The sequence below is a fragment of the Macrosteles quadrilineatus genome, unplaced genomic scaffold (assembly GCF_028750875.1).
Source record: "Macrosteles quadrilineatus isolate MER2022 unplaced genomic scaffold, UCM_ALF_1.0 Scaffold_3__2_contigs__length_128488019, whole genome shotgun sequence".
NCBI classification, from domain to species: Eukaryota; Metazoa; Arthropoda; class Insecta; order Hemiptera; family Cicadellidae; genus Macrosteles; species Macrosteles quadrilineatus.
The window spans coordinates 33859410-33880786 of record NW_026542596.1 but is presented as its reverse complement, the minus strand read 5'-3'; the positions used below and the strand labels follow the sequence as shown (position 1 = coordinate 33880786).

Below are 21377 nucleotides of genomic sequence, written 5' to 3'. Positions count from 1 at the left end.
CTCCCAGAGCGATTCCACCAAATCGTCCACGGACGAATTTCTGCATCCGCGGATGGACGCTACGTTTCAATGGGCGGTGTGAACGGTCCCATCTGATAACATGGGCAGCGATTTATTTTCGCATCCGTCCGCGGACGAAGAAATCGTCCGCGGATGCCAGTGTGAAACCGCCTTTAGACATCTCGACCGCTTTAAGTCCTGAGAAAATTTTGAATAAATGTTGGTTTTTAACCTAGATTTCAAATACTAAAATTATTGATTAGGTTTGTTTTAAAGACAAAACCTTCATAATACTATATTAACCATTTCAGTTTCAGCAATAATTACCATTATATACGTTTAAAAACATAAATAAAACAGTCATTAACCTTAACAGTTGCCTCTTTTACTGTTCCTCTATTTTAAATACCTTATTTGTTTAGTAGGCTACAATGAAAATGGAAGATCTGGAAGTAAGAGTCTATTTTCTTTTCACTCAATGTCAATTTATAGTAAAAGTTAAAAAATGTTTTTCTCAGTTCTATTCACATTTATACATAGATTCTATCTTTTACTTCTAGGTAAGATTGAGTAAAATCTTGGATATAAAGAAAATCAAAGTTAAACATCTTCAAGATTTCAACACAGAAGCTGAGAGGATGAAATCATTTGGTGACCCGATAACAGAAGACTTTCAAAAGAGATATGCGAACAAAGTGATTGAACTAGAGCATCTCAACGTTCATCTCAAGGAAATATTAGCTTCAGTTCAGAAACACTGTCATGAGGTAAGAAGATTCAAGATTCAAAGAGTCTTTATAATAATAATAATAATAATAAAAATCTTTATTTGTCATAAGGATACATTAGATCATCGACAAAGTCTAAATCATGATTATACATCAATCGTCAAACAAAACAAAATCAAAACACTTTCAATATTTTGAAAAAACAATAGAGGGCTTAGTAACTAAAATATGTACAAATGACTAAACAAACAACAATATAAGGACCTGATAAAGCAACAGGTTAGCAGCAGGGTTATACAATACAATCAAAGATTTATTTTTCCAGATTTGAGCAAATCGTCCAGGCTATAAGAAGGGTTGTCTAATAGCCAATTATAAAACAAGGCCTTAAATTTTTCTTGCGGATAAGCATCAATATTGTGTTTTAAAAGGTTATATACTTTAGTTGATAACACTATGTGGCTCTTGCTAGTCTTACTCAGACGATGTGATTCTAACAAGGCACTATTATTAAATCTGGTATTGTGATTATGATAATTGAATTTTAGGTAATGGGTTTTTTTTAACAAGATCATAAATAAACAAATTTATTACAGTTTGAATCTTAAAATCCTTAAAAAGAGGCTTGCAGTGATCGTCTGGCTCTGATCCATTCATAGCTCTGATAGCCCCCTTCTGTAGGATTGACATTTCATTAATTCGTCCACACCCACCCCAGAATATCAATCCATATCTCATTACAGACTGAAAATATGCAAAATAAGCCGATCTCAAATAGTTCTTTGGAATCACATTTTTGAGACGACCAAGAAGAAAAATTACTCGAGATAGTCTAGTAGACAAATAATTTATATGCTCATTCCAGGATAGTTTATTATCAATATGAAGACCCAAAAATGTTGTAGTGACAGCACTATTTTCATTATTTAAGGCAGAATCGTGTTTCAATGTAAATTTTATTTCTTGAGTTTTACAGTCATTCAATAGAAAGCCATTGACATGAAACCATTTGGATGCGTTACATTTTGTGACTTGGACTAAATTTTGAAGTACAAGTTGGTTATTGTTTTCATGAAAAAAAGTTGTATCATACGCGTACAGAATAGTTTTAGTATTTATTGCCATTGGAAGGTCATTAATGTAAATTAAAAACAGAAGTGGGCCAAGGACTGATCCCTGTGGAACGCCCCAAGTTACTTCCCTTTCTTGTGACTTTTTCCCATTAGAATTTACTAGTTGTTTCCGGTTTTTTAAATAAGATGAAAGAAAATTTAGAGAAGATCCGTTAAACCCATACAGTTCTAACTTTTTAGTAAGAATTTCAAAGTCAACACAATCAAATGCTTTGCTCAGGTCACAAAAGGTGCCCTGAGCAAAGGTCTTGCTTTCAAAGGACTGATGAATTTGCCTGATGAGATTGTCAAAAGCATCAATTAATTGTAGACATTCCTTTTCTAAATCCAAATTGGGAAACATTAAACAAGTCATTTGCCTAAAAATATTCACTGATTTGTTCATAGACTAGTAAGTATTTCAATTAATTTTCCAAGGACTGGGACAATTGAGACAGGACGATAACTCTGGGGCTCGTTTTTGGGACCCTTCTTATAGACCGGGCAAACGCGAGAAATCCTCATTGAATCTGGAAATAATCCTTCCCTTAACAATGCATTTGTACTCATAGCAAGGGGTACATCTAAACTATGGATAATGCTTTTAAGTAATTTGTTTGACATTCCATACACATCTTTACTATTAGATTACTAGATTACTATTTATTCATACAGTACAAATTTTCGTACATGAATAGTGTCTATTGTTACTTACTACCTAAATTAGCAATAAGAAACATTTAAACAAAATACTATAGTCTACATTATTTTAAATTTCAATTACTATAATCTTCTATTTTGTAAGGTGCAAGGTCAAGTAAGAATACCTTCAGTTTTTTCATAAATTTAGATTTGTCTTTTTCGTTTTTTAAAAAACTAGGAAGTTTTCTAAAAAAATAGTTTCCGATATAAGAAGGTTTATTTTTAAAAAGTTCCAGTCTTGGTTTTTCTTTTGCTAAATAATTTTTACCCCTTGTATTATAATTATGCACAGGCAATTCTTGAGTCTCAGCAATATTTAAAAAATATTTAATTGTTTCAAAAATATATAAGGTGTGAACTGTAAAAATACCCATCCCTTTAAAATAAGATTTGACAGACTGGTTATATTTTAATTTATGTATTATCCTGATTGCTTTTTTTTGTATTTTCAAAATCTTTTTTAAATTCTTTTTCTTTGTCCCACCATAAATACTAATTCCATAGTTAATATGTGATTCAATATGAGCATGATATATCATTTTAAGGACTGATCCTTCACAGAGATATGACATTTTTCTTAGGACGAATATACCAGAATTTAGTTTTTTTATTAAATACTCGACATGTTTATTCCAGCTTAAATCCTCATCTATTATCAAACCCAATAGTTTTGAGGTTTTAACTTGAGCAATGGAATTTGTATCTATATCTAACTTTATACTTTTTATCATTTTTGTCTCTTTTTGTTTTGAAAAGTATGAAATTAGTTTTACTAGTATTAAGTACTAAATTATGGTCTTTTAAAAACTGATTCAGACTTTTTAATTCTAATTTAGCAGACATTTCTAAATCAGTCAGAAGCCTTACTTGAACCCGTTGAATTAATCATGTTAGGTGTTAGCATTCCTGTGACATCCTACCAAAAAGCGAGTTGAGGTAAAGTTTTCTCACAAAATGTGAATTTTGTTGATCAAATGACATTCCGAAAACATATAACAACATGGTGAAAAATACATTCAAACTTACATAAGGTGTAGTAAACATGTATGCCTACTGTATAAACAAAGATCAGACTCTAATCTCATTGGAGTCTTAAAAATATGGATCACCGATACCATAGTTTAGATATATTACCACTGTCTTGTACGGAGCATTGAAAGATGTCGCAAAAAATAATTACATTCTCTTTCAATGATATTTGCTTTGATTGGTCAGCTGGCTCCTGAGGCGGCTCTAGCAGCCATGCTAATGCCAGGTCAGATACAAGAGTTGAGTCATCTAGAGGCCAAACAGATGGTCATGAGGTACAACACGTCAATCAAGGACGACGGAGTCATTGACCTCATCACCAGTCTCACCTCACTCATGCTTCAAGTGAAGGTAACAATAGACCGTTGATCTTACTAGAAAGTGTTTTTTTTGTCATAGTACGTTAGGCTCTAGGATCCAGCCTGGGGTCGTTTTTCTCATTGTACTAGGCTAGACCTAGGTGATGCGACATTGTCACTCAGATAAAATCAATTGGTGATTTGGCGGGATTTGAACCGGGACCTCTGGGAACTAAGTCCCGCGCTCTGTACTGTAATCGCACAACTTGTTTGCCAGCGGTGTGTGTGGGGGGAGAGCGGTACCAATCTCCCACCGCAGCCAAAGTTTCCTTGGCATTGGTCGGATTAAGCTTCCTAAAAACATTCGACCAGCGCTGTTCAGGTTGTTTTCCTTTTTTGCGTACATTTTTTTGAATTTCAATTTGAATTTAATTCAAGTACCATACAATTTAATTACTAAGGGTTCAATATTATTGTTTTGGTACTGTAGTAGAGTAATTAATTTTGATATAACTATGTTTTTTACTTATAAAATGAACACTAAACAGTAAAATCGTTGTATATTCCAATGTAATTGTAAAGTTTGACTTATTAGGTGTAAACCATTAACTGAGTTTATAGGTGATATCTTAAAATATAGTATTTTATGTAAAAACGCATACAGATATACCTAACCTATAAACAGAAAACCAAGGCTTAGTACATATAATTATGGAAACTTTTTGCTTATTTTCATATCATGTACAATAAATAACTTCTTAAAATATCGGACAGTTTTTCCGATCACTCTGTAAAACGGTTAATGGTTTGCAGTTATTTATTTTATATCCCTAAGTTGATAAAAGGAAAGTTGGTCTCTTAATGTCGTAAAGTATTTTGTGTCACTATTTTATGACCGGAAGAGTATTGTATTCTATCGTGTTCTATCGACTGTCAGTTTGAGTTTATTGGAATGTGTTGTGGAGTTGAGTAGTGCGGTTGAGTTTCAAATTGAGTGATTGTTTTAGGCTGTGGCTTAACAAATTGTTTGGCTAACTTAGTTTAATATCATGGCAACCGCCCATAAAAAAGGGCAAACCATATACAGTGAAGCGAGGGAAATTATAAGTATAAGACCAACAGGCGCCGTGTGTTGGTGTTACACATCCACTGGGAGTAGAAGTAGGAAGTAGTATAGACAACATTTTTAGGGAAACTAGTACCAGATCGCCAAGCGCCGGGCTGTGGTGGGGGCCCCTCCTGGCCCAAACAAGTCGTGCGCTTACAGTAGAACAGCTCACTCAGTAGTTCTTCTTCCTAGAAAGTAGATCTAGATGAGTCAAAGAGGGCTGAAGGGAAGAGTGGAGTGAAATGGCAGATGACTAAGTAGAGCAGGATAAACTACCCACTTAACTTTAAAACCATGATAAAGCTGTGGACTTGGTCGACTTTGGAAAAAGATTAGGATTGAGCCAAGAATGACGAATGTTATGGTTGAAACTTAATTTTACAATAGTAGAGCCAATTCCGATTTTTGAAAACTTGAAATTGGTGATACCAAGGAGTTATAAATTCTAGATACTTTGCTACTTTGGATTTGATACCAGTTTTAGGATATCCCAAAATCGTTGTAAAATGGTGATCACCTCAACTGCCATTGTGGCAACATAATGATCAGTTTCCACTAATGATAACAGTGCATTTTCAACTGCGTAGACTTAACATGCGGATATTGTGAGTAACTTTAATAACACATGAGTCCTGTCTTAAAAAAAGCAGCTAACGTGATTATATCCCACGGTCGCAAAGACATCCATCGTCTTTGTCGATCCTGGACGGATTGTGATCATCTCCCTCGATTGAGGAGATATCGTCTTCCAAGGTCATGGGACGGCAAAATTAACTTTCAAGATTCCATCAACCGACATAGGATATTTTCTATTGTACAATCTTTGCAGAAGCTTATTTCCATTGTGAGGTATAAACTTTGTCCAGCTCAGTGTCCTTATGAATTGCAAAATGAGTCATTAAGGTAAACCACATGACATATTTGTATAATATTAATCGTAAATTTGCAATTTGTTTTGTGACTGAAATGTACGATTTATTGATCGGTTAACATTTTATTTAGAGATGTAGCAACAACAGCAGGCCTGAACAAAATGTACTTACATATTAATAATTATCCTTCTTAATCCTATGCACAATTGAATGGTTGGTGAGAAATGGTAATTTATTTGTTTTTTTCTACTAATGTTTTAAACTTTTAGTTATGATTTGATTTTGCTATTTACTTTTTTAACAATCATCCAATGCAAACCCCATATGTTCCAGAACTTATCTGAATCCGAACGAAGTTCGTACGAAGTAGACATTTTGAATACATCGATGGAACAGATAAAAACAAAGCTGAATCCAGCCAATAGGAGCGTGTTTGAAAACTGTGTTGAAGTACACATGAGGCATATTCAGCTCGGACTGACAGGACCTCTGAGTTTCTCTTTATAGCAAGAGTTCCAAGGCCTAGCAGGTCTAGTCTAAAGGGAACTGTGTAGCCTAATAGTCAAGTAATTCTGGCACTTAGTGCAAGATATTTACCTAAGTTTTCAGAATTTTGCTGAGTGTGAAATAAGTTTTTCAAATCTAGAACACCAAATTTAAGTTTAAGGTATAGTTATGGATGGTCAATAAATTTAGAAATGAGATATAATAATTTTTAGTAATTTAGTTATAGTATAAATATTCCAGGAAATCATTTATTTATTTTGAATCATACAATATGATGTAATTTGAATCAAGATAAGATATTAGTAAAATCAATTACAGTATGCACTTAGTCAGACAGGACTCGTGATGCTACTTTTATTCCAATGATTAAATAGGAACATTCTTTTTCGTCCACGTTATCACTCTCAATAATATTAGGACTTATAATTATATTTATTAATTTTTTTCTATCCATCCTATATAAAGAATAGTTGATTTTTATCAATTTATTTTTGTTAACTGTGTCGATACCTTTTTACTTATAGATTATATCTATACTGTTTACTTTTTTTAATACTTGTATATTTGTTTTGAAAGACAATTAATTGGTGAATGTTCTAATTGTAAATAATAAAAGTTACGTTTGAGTCCGATTGTTAGGGAAGGGGTAAAAGCATGTTAGTGTTTACCCAACTTTAAGTCTCATGTTTGTGAAATGTATTGAGTCATTGCAAATTGTGTAATTAATTTAACCTATCCTTTAAGTGTAATCTAATCTCAATAGCATTAATTTTATACATTATACGTTCTGTAAATTATGTAGCAAATGTTTGATTGTATCAAAGTACAGTAGACCTCCTTTTAACCGACCTCACATAAACCGACAATCGGATTATCCGCCCTCGATCGTAAAATATTACGGTTTGTTTTAACCGACCTTGCTTTGAGAGCAGTTCAGTTTAACAGCCGCTTTCTAGGAATCTCGGCATTTCCGCTCCCAAGCTCAGTGATGGGAACCATACGATTATCTCCACAGGATGTGACTAAAATAAGCTATTTTGTATTAAAGGCCTGTCACACCGGCGTAGCCAGACGTCTTCGGTGTATTAATACGTCGCCAGTGCACTGTTCACACCGCAGCTACGTCTGACGGCTATGTAGCTGGTGAGCCAGCTGTTGTTTATTTTATTATATTAGTTTATATTTGATTATTTTTTTGCTTAATTTTATTAGGGTTTCATGAATTTCAGTTAAGATTGCCACGGTCCAATTGCAGCTTTTATTGTACCCTGAAAAGTCTGTTGATTAATGCGTTAATGTTGAAAAAAATGTTTCACTCTAATTTTAGGCCGTATATAGCAGACTATACAACTTGCGCTATATTATAATATAAAAAATACGAGCTGGTGGCCCGTCCTACATACGGGAAACGAGTTGTCAACTAAAACGGAATAATTCAGAACATCTAGTTTACACGCATAGACACAAATTCTGGCAGTTTTAATAGGGAAGATCACCTTATAAACAAATGTAACGTGACCACCTATTTATTCCATTCGAATATAGACCCAAAATATGGCGATATGTATTTTAAATCCGATAATTTAACCATAAAACAGCATATGTCGATTTGAAAAATCTTGAAGTGAGATTGGCGACCGATTCACACTGGTTTTGAGTAGAGTAGCTACATGCCACCTCCAATTGCATAGGCTACTGTACTATGTACTTACCGTACGTACCTTATCTTACCTCCGTTACCACTGAAACTTTTATGGGGATTCTCTTCTATCACCTGCCTCTTCAAAATTTAGATCCCAGTCTGAGGATGCATTTCATAACTTGATATTTCCCGTCTATCGTGCGGTACTCCTGGGAATATACTTTTTAAAAGTTTATGCACAGCCTGTCCATCCAAGCTTTACCTACTTCTGGAAACAATCCCTATATTTGGGTGTTAACACATTCCTCTTAGCTCTCTGTTCTTTTTTATTTCGACTTCCGGGCCGTTATCTTGAACTGGTCTGTATATTTTCTCTGCACTTTATTATCTAACCCATCATTAAGGTTTTTCGGTTCTTTGGTCAGTGCCCAAGTTTCTGAATCATCAGTACTACGGGGATAGTTGGTACGGTATGAGTCGACTTCTGCTGCACCCTGCAGTTTTTTAACAGTTTTATAGAGACCTACTACACCGATTGACGCTTTCATTACTAACCAAAATTTTAGTATGCCGACATACTCACATTCAATCATACAGAAAAAGAAGTATCAACACGTACACCACTTATATCTTAAACAATTAAGCGATAAACTGCTGAAAAATATTTCCCAAATAAGAGTTGAAATTTACAATGCATAAACTAAATACTTACACAGATTGCATTTACGACAAAACTTGATTAAACGCAAGTGTTTGAGATGTTTAGTTCAAAATAACACATTTCCTGATAACGCAGATCCTTCACGGTAAGGGAAAACTACCTACATTTTAAAGTGAAATAGTATGTAAGCAAACACCAACGAACAATATTTTTGTAAACAAACAACTCGTAACATAAACATTTCAATGACAGTTATAAACCAGCTGTTAGTTAAACCAGCATTGAAAATACTTTAAATTGCTAGCGTCGGCTGCTAGACTTTTTAAAAATTAAAACTTAATTTCTAAAAAACTGAAACCCTAAACTAAAATTATGGCTTCGACATTCCCTAGTTCTCAAAATTATCTTTCTTTCAATACAAAAATCATGAAAATCCGTCAAGTGGTTGATTCAGAATCGTGAAATAAAAAAACCCTGTTTCGTTTTAATATTATAGATTACCAGAAAACATGCAATAATTTTTTGTAGGCCTATGTCTAGAAATAATTAATTATTGTTTCATAAATGTCAGCCCACAACATGGACAACAATCCACTAATAAATTAATAAACCATATCATTAAGAGGGACAACTTTTTTGAGATTCCTTAGTAACACAAAGGATATTACATTTTTGTGTTATAGTCCATAATTTACTGCTTATAAATTAATTATGAGGGGGAGGGAGGGTGGCGGTGACAGGCCGGTGTGTTAGTGCCCATGAAGTACGACTTCAAAATAATGATCATACAGTATAATTCTAAATGAATAGCACTTAGTTTTGTTGTTTTTAGGGATTGCCCGGTTTAACCGACCTTTTGAGTTATCCAAACCTAGGTCCAGTCCCATTAGGGTCGGTTAAGAGGGGGTCTACTGTATATTCTTAAATTAGATATTTATATTTATCAGTTAATTTTTTAAACACAAACTTATCGTGATTACTACATTGATCTCAAATAAAATTGTAGTTTTTTACTTTGTTGTATTAATCACATCTTACATACTTAGCCACACTTTTTGTGAACACTGCTTGCCTATTTGTATAAAACTATACTGCATAGACCAATAAAAAATGATATTTTACAACAAATACTTCTTACAAAAATAAGAACATAAGTATTCCTTGCTAGCAGGAATAGAATATAATTTAATAAAAATTGATTTATATATGATTTATAAAATATTAATTATATTTTGAATGTGTATCAAGTTGTTGGTGTTTTATTCAAAATATCATACTAAATCTGCAGCCCAAAATTCAAATGTAATTTGGGGGTAGCAGATTCTTATCCCCCTGGAATTTTACCCCCTGAGCAAAACTGACATCACAGCCTAGGGGATGAAATTCCGGCTGTGAACTATTGTGTTGTCCAACCTGAGCTGAATAAATGAAATGTGCAATTAAACACCATCTTTTCATGGTTGTGAATTTAATTAGAACAAATTAAATTATAAAACCTAGAGTGTACGGGCCGGAATTTTACCTCTTCATGAGTTAAGCTCAAAATGTACGGCCCAGATTCTTACATCCTGTCCAGGCATAGAATTTGGTGAGAATAATTAATTTAGTACATAATTGGTGCTTTTATAAAAAGACTTTTAATAAGTTTACAAAAATTTACCACTTGTTTATATTAAATGTTGTAGGCAAATTGAATTTGTAAACAAAAAATCTAAATAGTTCAAAACATGTGCACACTTAAGTAGTACGTAACTGTTTCTGTGAAAAATATCACTAAAACAATTATCCCTTAACCGCGCGGGGGTGACATACCCCCTCGTATGTTAATTTTGTCATAATTTTACAAGTATGGTGGCAACCCTGGTGAGCATAACAGTAGCTGCCTAAAATAGCATATGCTATCATCTGGCCGCAGGGTTGTTAGTCTTGACCACAGAAAACATACTACCAAAACCCAGAATGCTGACCGTGTGGAGCTTTGCCTACAAATTATATTAGTATGTTTTCTGTGGTCTTGACTGAGCCATTGACCTGTTATCACCACTCTGGGGTCTGGCATACCCCCAAGCGCATGCTTGTGTTACAGGCTGGACCAAAGTTCTAGGCGTCTGGCGAACGCATGCACATTAATTTGCTGTGTTAATTCCCCATCTGTCAAAACTTGGGGTAACATATGATTAAATGCAAATTCGTTACTACGCATGCGTCAGCGAGACGCCTAGAACTATGGTCCGGCCTGTACCAGTACTGTGTTCATTAGGGGGTCTAGTGTACCCTGTGCCCGTAGTAGTGTCTCAGTTTTATTATCATAATTAGTTAATAACTTAATCATTATAATTTTGATATTATTGAAAGTTTGCCAAAAAAACTTAGGATCTGTAAACCAATGGGATGGAAATGTCCAACCATAGAATCCACTGATCCAGCCTCCCAGTGCAAAGGCACGTCTGCCTTGATAACCGTTTGCCTTGGGCAAAAAGATGCCAAGACCAAATTTAAGTGTACAACCTTACAAAACTAATGTTCCGGGGACAAATTTAAAATATCTGTGAAGTGTGTTTGAAATTACTTCTTAACCAACCACTGGACGAGGATGTTTGAAAAAAAACATTCATTATCAAAGAAAAAAAAATTGTACAGTATTTTTGCGTTTAAGGGTTAATTGTCATATGCTTAACATTTTGATAATTCGAGGGCAAAGCCAGTACAGTACAGTAGGTTTATACAGCTAAGGTTGTGGTAACTTACTTAACTCCATAATCAATTACACAAACTAGAACAAATAAATCAAAACTACTACAGTGCTGCTACAGTAATACAGTGTTACTACTACAGTAATGTGAAATTCTATTTTTTTAATCGGCTGTCTGATATTGCTAAATGAGCATTTCGATGGTTATAAGCACAATAGTTGTATGTCCATTTTGGTAAACTTTCGGAAACCGCAAAAACAATGTTTGTATTTTGGGGGAAATTTAAACTAAAACTGTTAAATGTTTGAATTGAATAAATTTTATTGGCCACATTTATTAAAAATGCATCTACATAAATAGTTTTATCTTTATTCAAGCTACATTTTTACAAATAATTTGTAAATCAAACCATGTTGGACATACTATGTGTGTGCACTTCTGAAAGCGCAGATTTATGGACATGCTACGAGTGTGCAATACAAAAGCTGCCCCTAGATGATTTTAGTAAGGAATGAAATTTTTAAACAACTGTTATCATGGGCGCCCCCTGGCTAAAAAAATAAGAAATAAATTTAATACCCATAATGTTCTGTGATCATTTGGGTTTTTAAGGAATTTATAAAAGTATGTTCAAAATGGTCATGCCTAAAAAATGTTTTAAATTGATGTTTAAATCAAATAAGTAGTTGACTCACAGATGTAAAAATCTTTTATACTTTGTATACTTTCATACTTTAACAAAACTATTCAGAAAACAAAATATCAACTTTCTTGGCTGTTATCTAGGCTTTATTCAACTATAATTTTTTTTATAATTGTTTGGTTAATTTTTAATGTTGGCATAAAAACGATGACTCCCTCAGGTGACCCTCCTTGATGCACAATGTAATGTTTTATTTTGGTTGGTTTTATGTGTTACAAAATAGCGTAAAAATATGTTTTAAAACACTATATTTTCAGATATTTTCGCAGGGAAGGCCCCGAACCCCTGGAGTTTCGTTAGACCTATATATTGCCCATGACTGGTATTGTCTTACATTAAAGACTACTTTTATTTTTAACATTTTTTAAAATTAAAATTCTTGGCCTACCAGCTATTAGAAACTCAAACAGAAATAGGCCCAAACGAAACATTAAACAAAGCACAAAATAAATCAGGTAGTGCCTTTTGTAAAATAGTACCTATACAGTACAGACTGTATTTTGTTGAGTCAGTCTTTATGGGTTTATTCAATAGTGCTGTCCTTTAGACACATTACTTTATTTTCTTATGAAGTTTTATTTTATTTAATATTTTTGTGGTTTTTTAGCCTCCTTAGTTTTCTTGGTCTCTTTACATACTTCTTTTTGAAATGAAATGAAAAATCCTTTATTTTTCAGGCAAAGTTAGGGCCACATGGCCCTTTCTTACACTTAACCTGACATTAAAAATATAACAAAAATAATGTGACATTGGGATAACTTAATCTAATTAAACATAAAATATTTAACAATTCAAGTACCTACATAATACATATCTAAAAAAAACATAAAAATTTTACAAATAGAAAAACACATTCACACACTCTCGCATACACGCATCAGCAAACGCGCAAGGTAACAGTAGCCCTAGGACACGCCAGCCGAGACCATCTTCTCAAAATAGAGCTTTTTCAGTGCCGCCACAAACTGGGAACGTTTTTCAAGGGTCTTAATGTGTAGGGGTAGGCCGTTCCACAGACGACAAGTGGTAACAACAAAAGCCCTGCCATAAGCTGTGGTCACATGATGAGGTATACGCAATGTGATCGAAGAATAACGAGACATTAGTGAACTACCCTGAGACACAAATTTAAAATCGGATTTGAAATATTTTGGGGAGCCTGTTTTCAAAATTGAAAAAACCAATGACAACATTTTAATGAATCTTTGATCATTTAATTTCAGGATGTGTGCCTCAAGGTAGTATGGCGTGATATGCTCCATACGTCGCAGACCATAGACAAATCTCAAACAATAATTCTGTGACCGCTGGAGCATACCCGCCTGAGTCGCAGTCAAGTCATTGATCAATGAGTTGCAGTAACTGAAGTGGGGTAGTACAAGTGATTTGATCAAATGTAGTTTAGTGTGTGTTTTTTTTTTTTTTTTTTTTTTAATAGAGGGCCAGGCTTACAAGTTACCACGGGATTGCATCGCAGCTAGAACAGCTTATTGTGCACCCTCGTTCACAGGTCCTCATTCTCCGTCAAATCCCAGGTCCTTGGTGAACCGCGAGAGCCTCTTGACTATGGTGATCTGTTCTTCCCTTTGATCTCCCATCAATAGGCCAAGGGATCTCATACGCAGACCTTGTAGGGCTGGGCACCTAAATATACCTTCACAGCTTTCACAAGGTCTCTGGCTGGGGCAAGCCGTAGCGAGATTTCCCTGAAAGGACTCAGCTCCTGAACTTGCTTGACCAGCCAATCCTTTGTGGCTGCGTCAGCACAGCCTCCACCTTTCTTCCTGGAGGCTTCATTAGAGTCAGCTTTGGGGGTACCACCCTTGCTCTGCTTTTTCCCAGCATCCTAGTTCCCGGAGGAACTGGCTTTACAGGCAACAGAGTTAGGGTGCTTGGCAGCCCACACCAGCCTCCTCTCACTTCTGGATAGCACCTTTTCGCCTTTGGCTAAAGCATCCGCTATCCTCCGTCTTTGCAACTCACCCCTGGAAAGTCGTTTTTCGTACGAGGGATCTCATACGCAGACCTTGTAGGGCTGGGCACATAAATATACCTTCACAGCTTTCACAAGGTCTCTGGCTGGGGCAAGCTGTAGCGAGATTTCCCTGAAAGGTCTCAGCTCCTGAACTTGCTTGACCAGCCAATCCTTTGTGGCTGCGTCAGCACAGCCTCCACCTTTCTTCCTGGAGGCTTCATTAGAGTCAGCTTTGGGGGTACCACCCTTGCTCTGCTTTTTCCCAGCATCCTAGTTCCCGGAGGAACTGGCTTTGCAGGCAGCAGAGTTAGGGTGCTTGGCAGCCCACACCAGCCTCCTCTCACTTCTGGATAGCACCTTTTCGCCTTTGGCTAAAGCATCCGCTATCTTCCATCTTTGCAACTCGCCCCTGGAAAGTCGTTTTTCGTTCCTTTCCGGTTTCTGCGAGCTTGTCGTCATCGTCAGATTTCAGTAGACCTTCCTCCTCTATTTGGGTCAGACTGTCTACATTGTTCTCACGAATACCGGGTATTTAAGTCCACCTCCCCAGTGACCCGATTAGAGAGGTAAGGGGTGTGTACGACTGGGTTACCCCTGGTTCCCAGAAGGCTCCGTTAAGACACTGAATATTACGCCCCCAGTGCCACAAGACTCTTGGCACAGATCGCATTACACCTTAGTCTAGGGCCCCCCTCACTTGGTTCTGTAGGTGGACCAACACCCAGTGGCAGAAGGTAGCTCTCCGCAGCTAACAAGTAAGAGTTGGGGTTTAGGTTGTGGCCAATCTGCCTAACCAACCCCACATGCGAGGTTTGGCCGGAACGGCGCGAAATTTTCTCCCACTCACTAAACCCCCATACCTTCCTTAGTGTGTTGTGGTAAAAAATTCTGTAATCTTTTCAATGAATGCATGGAGGCAAAAACCTTTTTTTGTGTGTCCGTAACTGCTATGTCCCAAGTAAGTGAAGAGTTGAAAGATATACCAAGATTCTTGACATTGTCGTAGTATGGAAGTGCTTTGCCATTAACTGTGATTGGGTTTATGGAGTCTAAGTCAATTGAAGGTCGAAGTCGAGAATGGCTAATGACAATCGGTTTAGTCTTTTCGTGATTTAGTCTCAGTCCATGATTCTCAGTCCAAGTAACAATTCGGTTGACATCTTCATTGATCCTTCTGACACAGTCGTTTTTGTTGTTTGCAGTAAAATGGTCATAGATTTGTAAGACGTCAGCGTACATGTGGTGTTTACAGTTGACCAAGGTCAAGTTTATGTCATTGACGTACAGTACAAAGAGCAAAGGCCCAAGGATTGACCCTTGAGGCACACCTACACCACATGTAACAGTCACCCAGTCTGATCTCGTGTCACCAATCTCCACACATTGCTGCCTATCTGACAGATAAGATCTCAGCCATTTAAGAGAATTATGGGAAAATCCTATGGCCCGTAATTTCTGAACCAGCAGGTCATGATTAACACAGTCAAATGCTTTAGAAAAATCAAATAGAGTTAGAATCGTTCCTTGTCGACGCTCCATAGCAAGTTTTATGTCTTCAGTCACTCGAAGGAGTGCTGTCTCTGTACTGTGTGCTGTCCTAAAACCAGATTGATAGTCAGATAAAATGATGTTTTCCGTGATGAATTCAGTGATTTGACAGTGAACGATTCTTTCTAGGCCTTTAGATAGAGCGGGCAAAATACTTATCGGCCTGCAATCCCCAACCAAGGTTGGGGCTGAGATCTTTTTTAGGGGACGGATAATGGCAGACTTCCAAGAAGAAGGGAAAGAATGGTGCCTTAAAGATGCATTAAAAATGAACGTGATAGTTGGAAGGATGGCATAGAGGATGTCTTTGATAAAACGGATAGGTATACCATCAGAACCGACAGCATTGCTTCGGATAGCCATCAAAACATCGGACTGAATAACTGGTTTAAAATTAAACTCAGGATATCTCAGGTGTGGGGTTGGAGAGTTAACTAGTTCATTTAAGTAACTGTCAACTTGATGCTGGTTGGTATTTTGACTGCAAGAAGAAAAGTAAACGTTTAACTCATTTAGAGGAGTGTGTACCGGTTGAGAATCAAATTGTTTCCCTAGCCCAAGACTTTTAACCTTGCGCCATAAAATATTTTTTTGATGGTTGCTTTTGTTTTACAAAAAGTTTTTGAATGTATCTGAGTTTTGAATTTCGTAGAAGCTGTTTAACCCGATTACGATGATTTCGATATTGTTGTTTTAGTTCTAAATTGCTAGAGCGTCTAGCCTTTCTAAATAAGCTATCACGTTGAGCCATCAAACTTTTTATTTCAGGGGTCATCCACGGAACAGGTCTTCGTTTTGTCACACGTTTTGAAACGATGGGAGCATGCTTGTCAAAGAGATTCAATATGGAAGAATTTAGCTCATGAACCATTTCATCGACAGAATTTAAATTTTCAATGAAGTGCCACGGAGTTTGTTGAACATCTAACATGAACTGAGCGACACTCATATTTCTAAAATCCCGATATTTAATAAACTTTGCTTTGGGCTTGGGAGATTTGATTGAGTACACACAGAAAATGAGGTCATGTTTAGATATTGCAGGGATTGGAAGCTGCCCATGATGAATGATATCGTGGTCATTGGACACAACTATTAAATCTAAGAGGGTGTCAGAATTGGCAACATGATGTGTGGGATCAAGTGGAAGTACAGTTAAGTTGCACGATTCAAACATGGTAGTCAGCTGTCTGTGTTCAAAGTTATGAGTCAACGATAGTAAGTCAGTGTTAAAATCACCCATGATCAAAACATGACTGTATTTGAACATCTCGTTAAGCAGAGCATTTTCAAAATCATGCAGATGCCCTGATTTTGGTGGGCGGTAGCACACTCCTAGTAATAGCGCATATGCTCCAGGTAAACTGATCTCAATAAATAGGAATTCTGGCCCAGCCGAGTACTCCGATGGTGAAGAAAAGACTGTTTTAAACTTTAAATCCTCCCTGATATACACCGCAACGCCACCGCCCTGTTTACCAATCCTGTCATTACGTTGCAGCACATATCCAGGGAGAGACACCTCATTTGAATGAATACTCGGCTTCAGCCTGGATTCAGAAATGCTAATTAAATCAACATTACCGGGACAAAATATTTCTCTAACCTCATCAATGTGAGCACGCAAAGACTGGGCATTGATGTGCGCCGCTTTCAGGTGTTTGGGATAGGGAGATAAGGAGCGAGAAAGACAATCAGCGGTGGACAGTGTAGGGTGGGGGAGGGGGGGAGAGATAAGCGGGTCGTTGCAGCGAGCACTGTGTGGCTGTGGACTCACTATCCCGGGTCCACAGGTCGCGACGTCACGACAGGCGCACCCAAGACCACTGTACAAGCTGCGATCACTGATACACACTCACACACACACATACATACATACATACTTAAATTATTAAAGTAAATCAAAATCACTGTAAAGAATAAAACAACACGCTTGTTTGGCTCCGCTAACAATTCACAAATGAACAAAAAATAAAATTTTTTTTCCCTTTTTTAAAATAAAATACATCCAAAGAAACTAAACTCAATGACATTAAATTCAACAATAAAACCTCACATTCATTATACATTTGTAAACAAACTGATTTTTTTAAAATTTACTATTTGAACGTGAACTTTTCCATACAAAGAATATAAAAATCAATGAATAAATGTTAATAAATAAATTAATTTACTGTTTGCAATACCATATTACACACTAAGATAATAAATATAAATAAATTGAGAACATAAACTTAACTTTAAAACTTTAAGATCATAAAATATATTTTTATAAGTAATTTAAAACAAAATAACAATATCTATCAGTTTAATAGTAATTACTATTCTTTAAAAGTGTAAATATAAAAATAAACAAAATATTAACTAGGTGGCGTTCGCAGATGCATCCACAAAATTGAGCGGAGTCGTCAAGGGTTTATATTATATTGCTTTGTCATACTGCAGTAGAAACAGTCGTCATTGATGCATGCGTTGCGGGTCTAAAGTAGCATTTTTACTCTTTAGGGGATAAAATTCGTTTTTTAGCCTCTATGGAGTAAAACTCAGCTGTTGTCAACTCAGTTGTAAATTTCTATTGTAGACGATTGAATACGTATCGAAATATGTAACGATTCGTGCTTCATAATCATTTTAACCTGCAGTCTATACAGTCTCTTCCCATAGCATTTCAGCATTGCAAATACATTAATCCATTCCCACACTCAACACTGCCCAACTTTACTACTTCCTTCACCACCCCCTACGTCGTGGACCTGTTTCCCTCCAGGGCCGGACTTAGGACTTCAGAGGCCCCGGGCGAATTTGCCGATGGGGCCCCCAGTATGATTATACGAGAACAAATACGTTACACAATTTAACGCATATTACATGCACACTAATTTTAAATAGACAATTTCAAGGTGAATTAATATGTAAACCTGTTAGAATAGTATGCTGTATTTTGCATAAACTAATTTTATGTAATATTTTAAGTCTGAAAATAGCTACAATGTACGGTGTAATGTTATGATTTGTTCTTGTTGTAATTGTATTTATAAAATTTTAATATACCTAGCAGGTACCTTACAAATTTTTTTGCAATACATTAAAATATAATATCCTTTGCAACAAATAATGAAAACTATAGATAAAATAAAAATAAAATAACACGCGTACTTGTAAAAGGTTTAATTTAATTTTTTTTACTGTAATACACATTCTATTTGGTGCTTGAATGAAAACACAAATAAAAAATAACTAACATTAATTAATGGAATAAATTATATTTAATTACATGATGTAAGTCAGAGATAATGCATAAACTGATAAAGCTTTAATATATTTTATAACTTACTATAATTTTACTAACAAACCTTTTACTAAGTTTATAAGATACAAGTCAAAACAATTTTAAAGTTGACTTTTTATAGATTAATCATTATAACGTTTAGAACATAGTTATTTTCCCTACAAATAAATGTCACTTCCCACTCTGATACGTTGGCCACGTTGGCATGGCAATATTAAACCCCCTTTCCTACATTTCTTGGCTGCACTAAAACTAAAACCATAAACTATGACTTATGTTTATTTTCATAGTGGTTTTGGCATGAAATTCTCGTTTGTATAATATGTTAAATCCCTAGCATGAAAAGTATCATTAAGAACTTTAACAAGTTTGAGTTTTTTCTTGACGTGTAAATGTTACAATACAAGTCTAATAACCAATCACAAGCTAACCATTTATATGAGCAACTGAAAGATGTTTAAATGTATTCAATATCTCAGATTAATACAACACAAAAATAACATTCAATACAACATTAATTTGTTCTTTGTAGTGTTTGCAGGATTATTTATAAAATACAACACAAAAGTACGACAATGTCAACAAAAAACACACTGGAAGTAAAGTGATTTAAATTGTTTTGGATAGGCGATAAGGCATTGTATGTATGTGTATGCGCGTGCGTGAGACAGACAGGACTAGACAGGATCCCTTATCAGCTCATTATCATTTATTGTTGCAGCTGCTCGTTGCTTTTTTACGATTTCAGTCGACAACGCTCGCCCAAAATAATGTAATTTTTGTTAACATCAGACGACCCTAGTTGTCATAAAATGTCTATATATATTTTTTTATCCTACTGGCGCTGTATGATTTTGACTCTTAGCTACTAAATTGAAGATCCAAATTTCGACGTATAACTTAATTACTATTTTACAAAACCTTTAAATTGAATGGTTAATATAATACTTCTGCCCCTTAAAATCGTGATTGGCATATACTTAGAGGTAAAATAATAACATCTAATAAAACATAAACAGAGCAATGTTTTTATTTTTCAAAAGTATTAGAACTCCATTGAATCTCCATTCAACCCAACAAGTTCTTGTACAAGTTACGTTCTACGTCAGGACAAGAGTTTTCATATTATTTATTGTATTTTTTGCCCCAAGCGAAGGGGCCCCTTCAACTCGATCGCCACGGCCGTACGTTTGTGTGAACGGCGTCATTGAAACTCAAACTGGTCCGTCACAACCTAACAGCTATGTTCGTGGTAACTAGGTCTAAGCGTGGGGCCCAGTGCAACCCTTGAGGAAAAGTCCTTTAGAGTAAAGAATTTTGGTCTTAGTAATACCTTAAAATTCTCTTAACAATAACCTTAAATATAGGATAACGACAATAAAGCTGTTAAAAAAGGCCATTCTGTAAGTGTATGATTAATTTTCGAAAATATTAATAAAAACTTCTGTGCAAGGGGCCCCTTTCGGGGCCCCCCTAGGCCCGGGGGCCCCGGGCGCTCGCCCCGTCCGCCCCTAGGTAAGTTCGGCCCTGTTTCCCTCTCTTCCCATAGCATTTTAGGATTGCAGATACATTAATGTAATTGCCAAAGACAGTTCCCACACTCTGCACTGCAAGCCTTTACTACTTCCTTCACCATTTCCTACGTCATAGACCTGTTTCCTTCCCTTAAAATAGCATTGAAGTATTAGATACATTAATCTAACTGCCACAGATGGTTCTCACAATATGTTCATACTTTACTACTTCCTAAGCCACTTCCTACATCGTGGACCTATTTTCATCACTTTCCATTGCATTTTAGTATTTTAGATACGTTTATCTAATTGCCACAACCATTGCCCTATTGCCCACACTCCGCACTGCTAGCCTTTACTACTTCTTTCACCATTTTCTATGTCGTAGGCATGCTTCCATCCCATCTCATAGCATTTCAGCATTGCAGATACATTAATCTATTTGCTACAAACGGTTTGCAGTTCCCAAACTCCACATTGCTCACCTTACTACTTCCTTCACCTCTTCTTACGTCACGGACCTGTTTACCTCCCTTCTCTTACCATTATTGGAATGCAAATACCTTAATCTATTGGCCATAAACCGATCCCACACTCCGGACAACTCGCCTTTACTACTTCCTTCACCACTTCCTACGTCACGGACCTGTTTCCCTCCCTTTCCATAGCATTTTACGATTGCAGATACCTTAATCTAATCGTCATAAACAGTTCCCACACTCCGAAAAACTTTTCTTTACTGCTTTCTTCATTACTTCCTACGTCACGGGCTTGTTTACCTCCCTTATCTTAGCATTATTGGAATGCAAATACCTTAATCTATTGATCATAAACAGTTCCCACACTCCGGACAGCTCGCCTTGACTACTTCCTTCACCACTTCGAACATCGCGGACCTGTTTTCCTCCCGTCCCATAGCATTTTAGGATTTTAGATACCTTAATCTAATAGTCTGTAACGTGCTAAAATTAAGGAATTGAATTTTATCACATTAC

General features: G+C 36.0%; 1 protein-coding gene across 1 annotated transcript in view; it reads left to right on the top strand.

The window, feature by feature from the left end:
* Positions 1-7071, top strand: part of LOC128990435 (protein lin-9 homolog) — a 29808-nt gene extending 22737 nt beyond the window's left edge. Inside the window, exons 9-11 of the mRNA XM_054412797.1 lie at positions 561-767; positions 3758-3922; positions 6184-7071. Of these exons, the coding sequence (XP_054268772.1) occupies positions 561-767; positions 3758-3922; positions 6184-6357 (546 nt within the window). The 3' untranslated portion in view covers positions 6358-7071. The remainder of the gene's footprint in view (positions 1-560; positions 768-3757; positions 3923-6183) is intronic.
* Positions 7072-21377: the final 14306 nt, after the last annotated feature.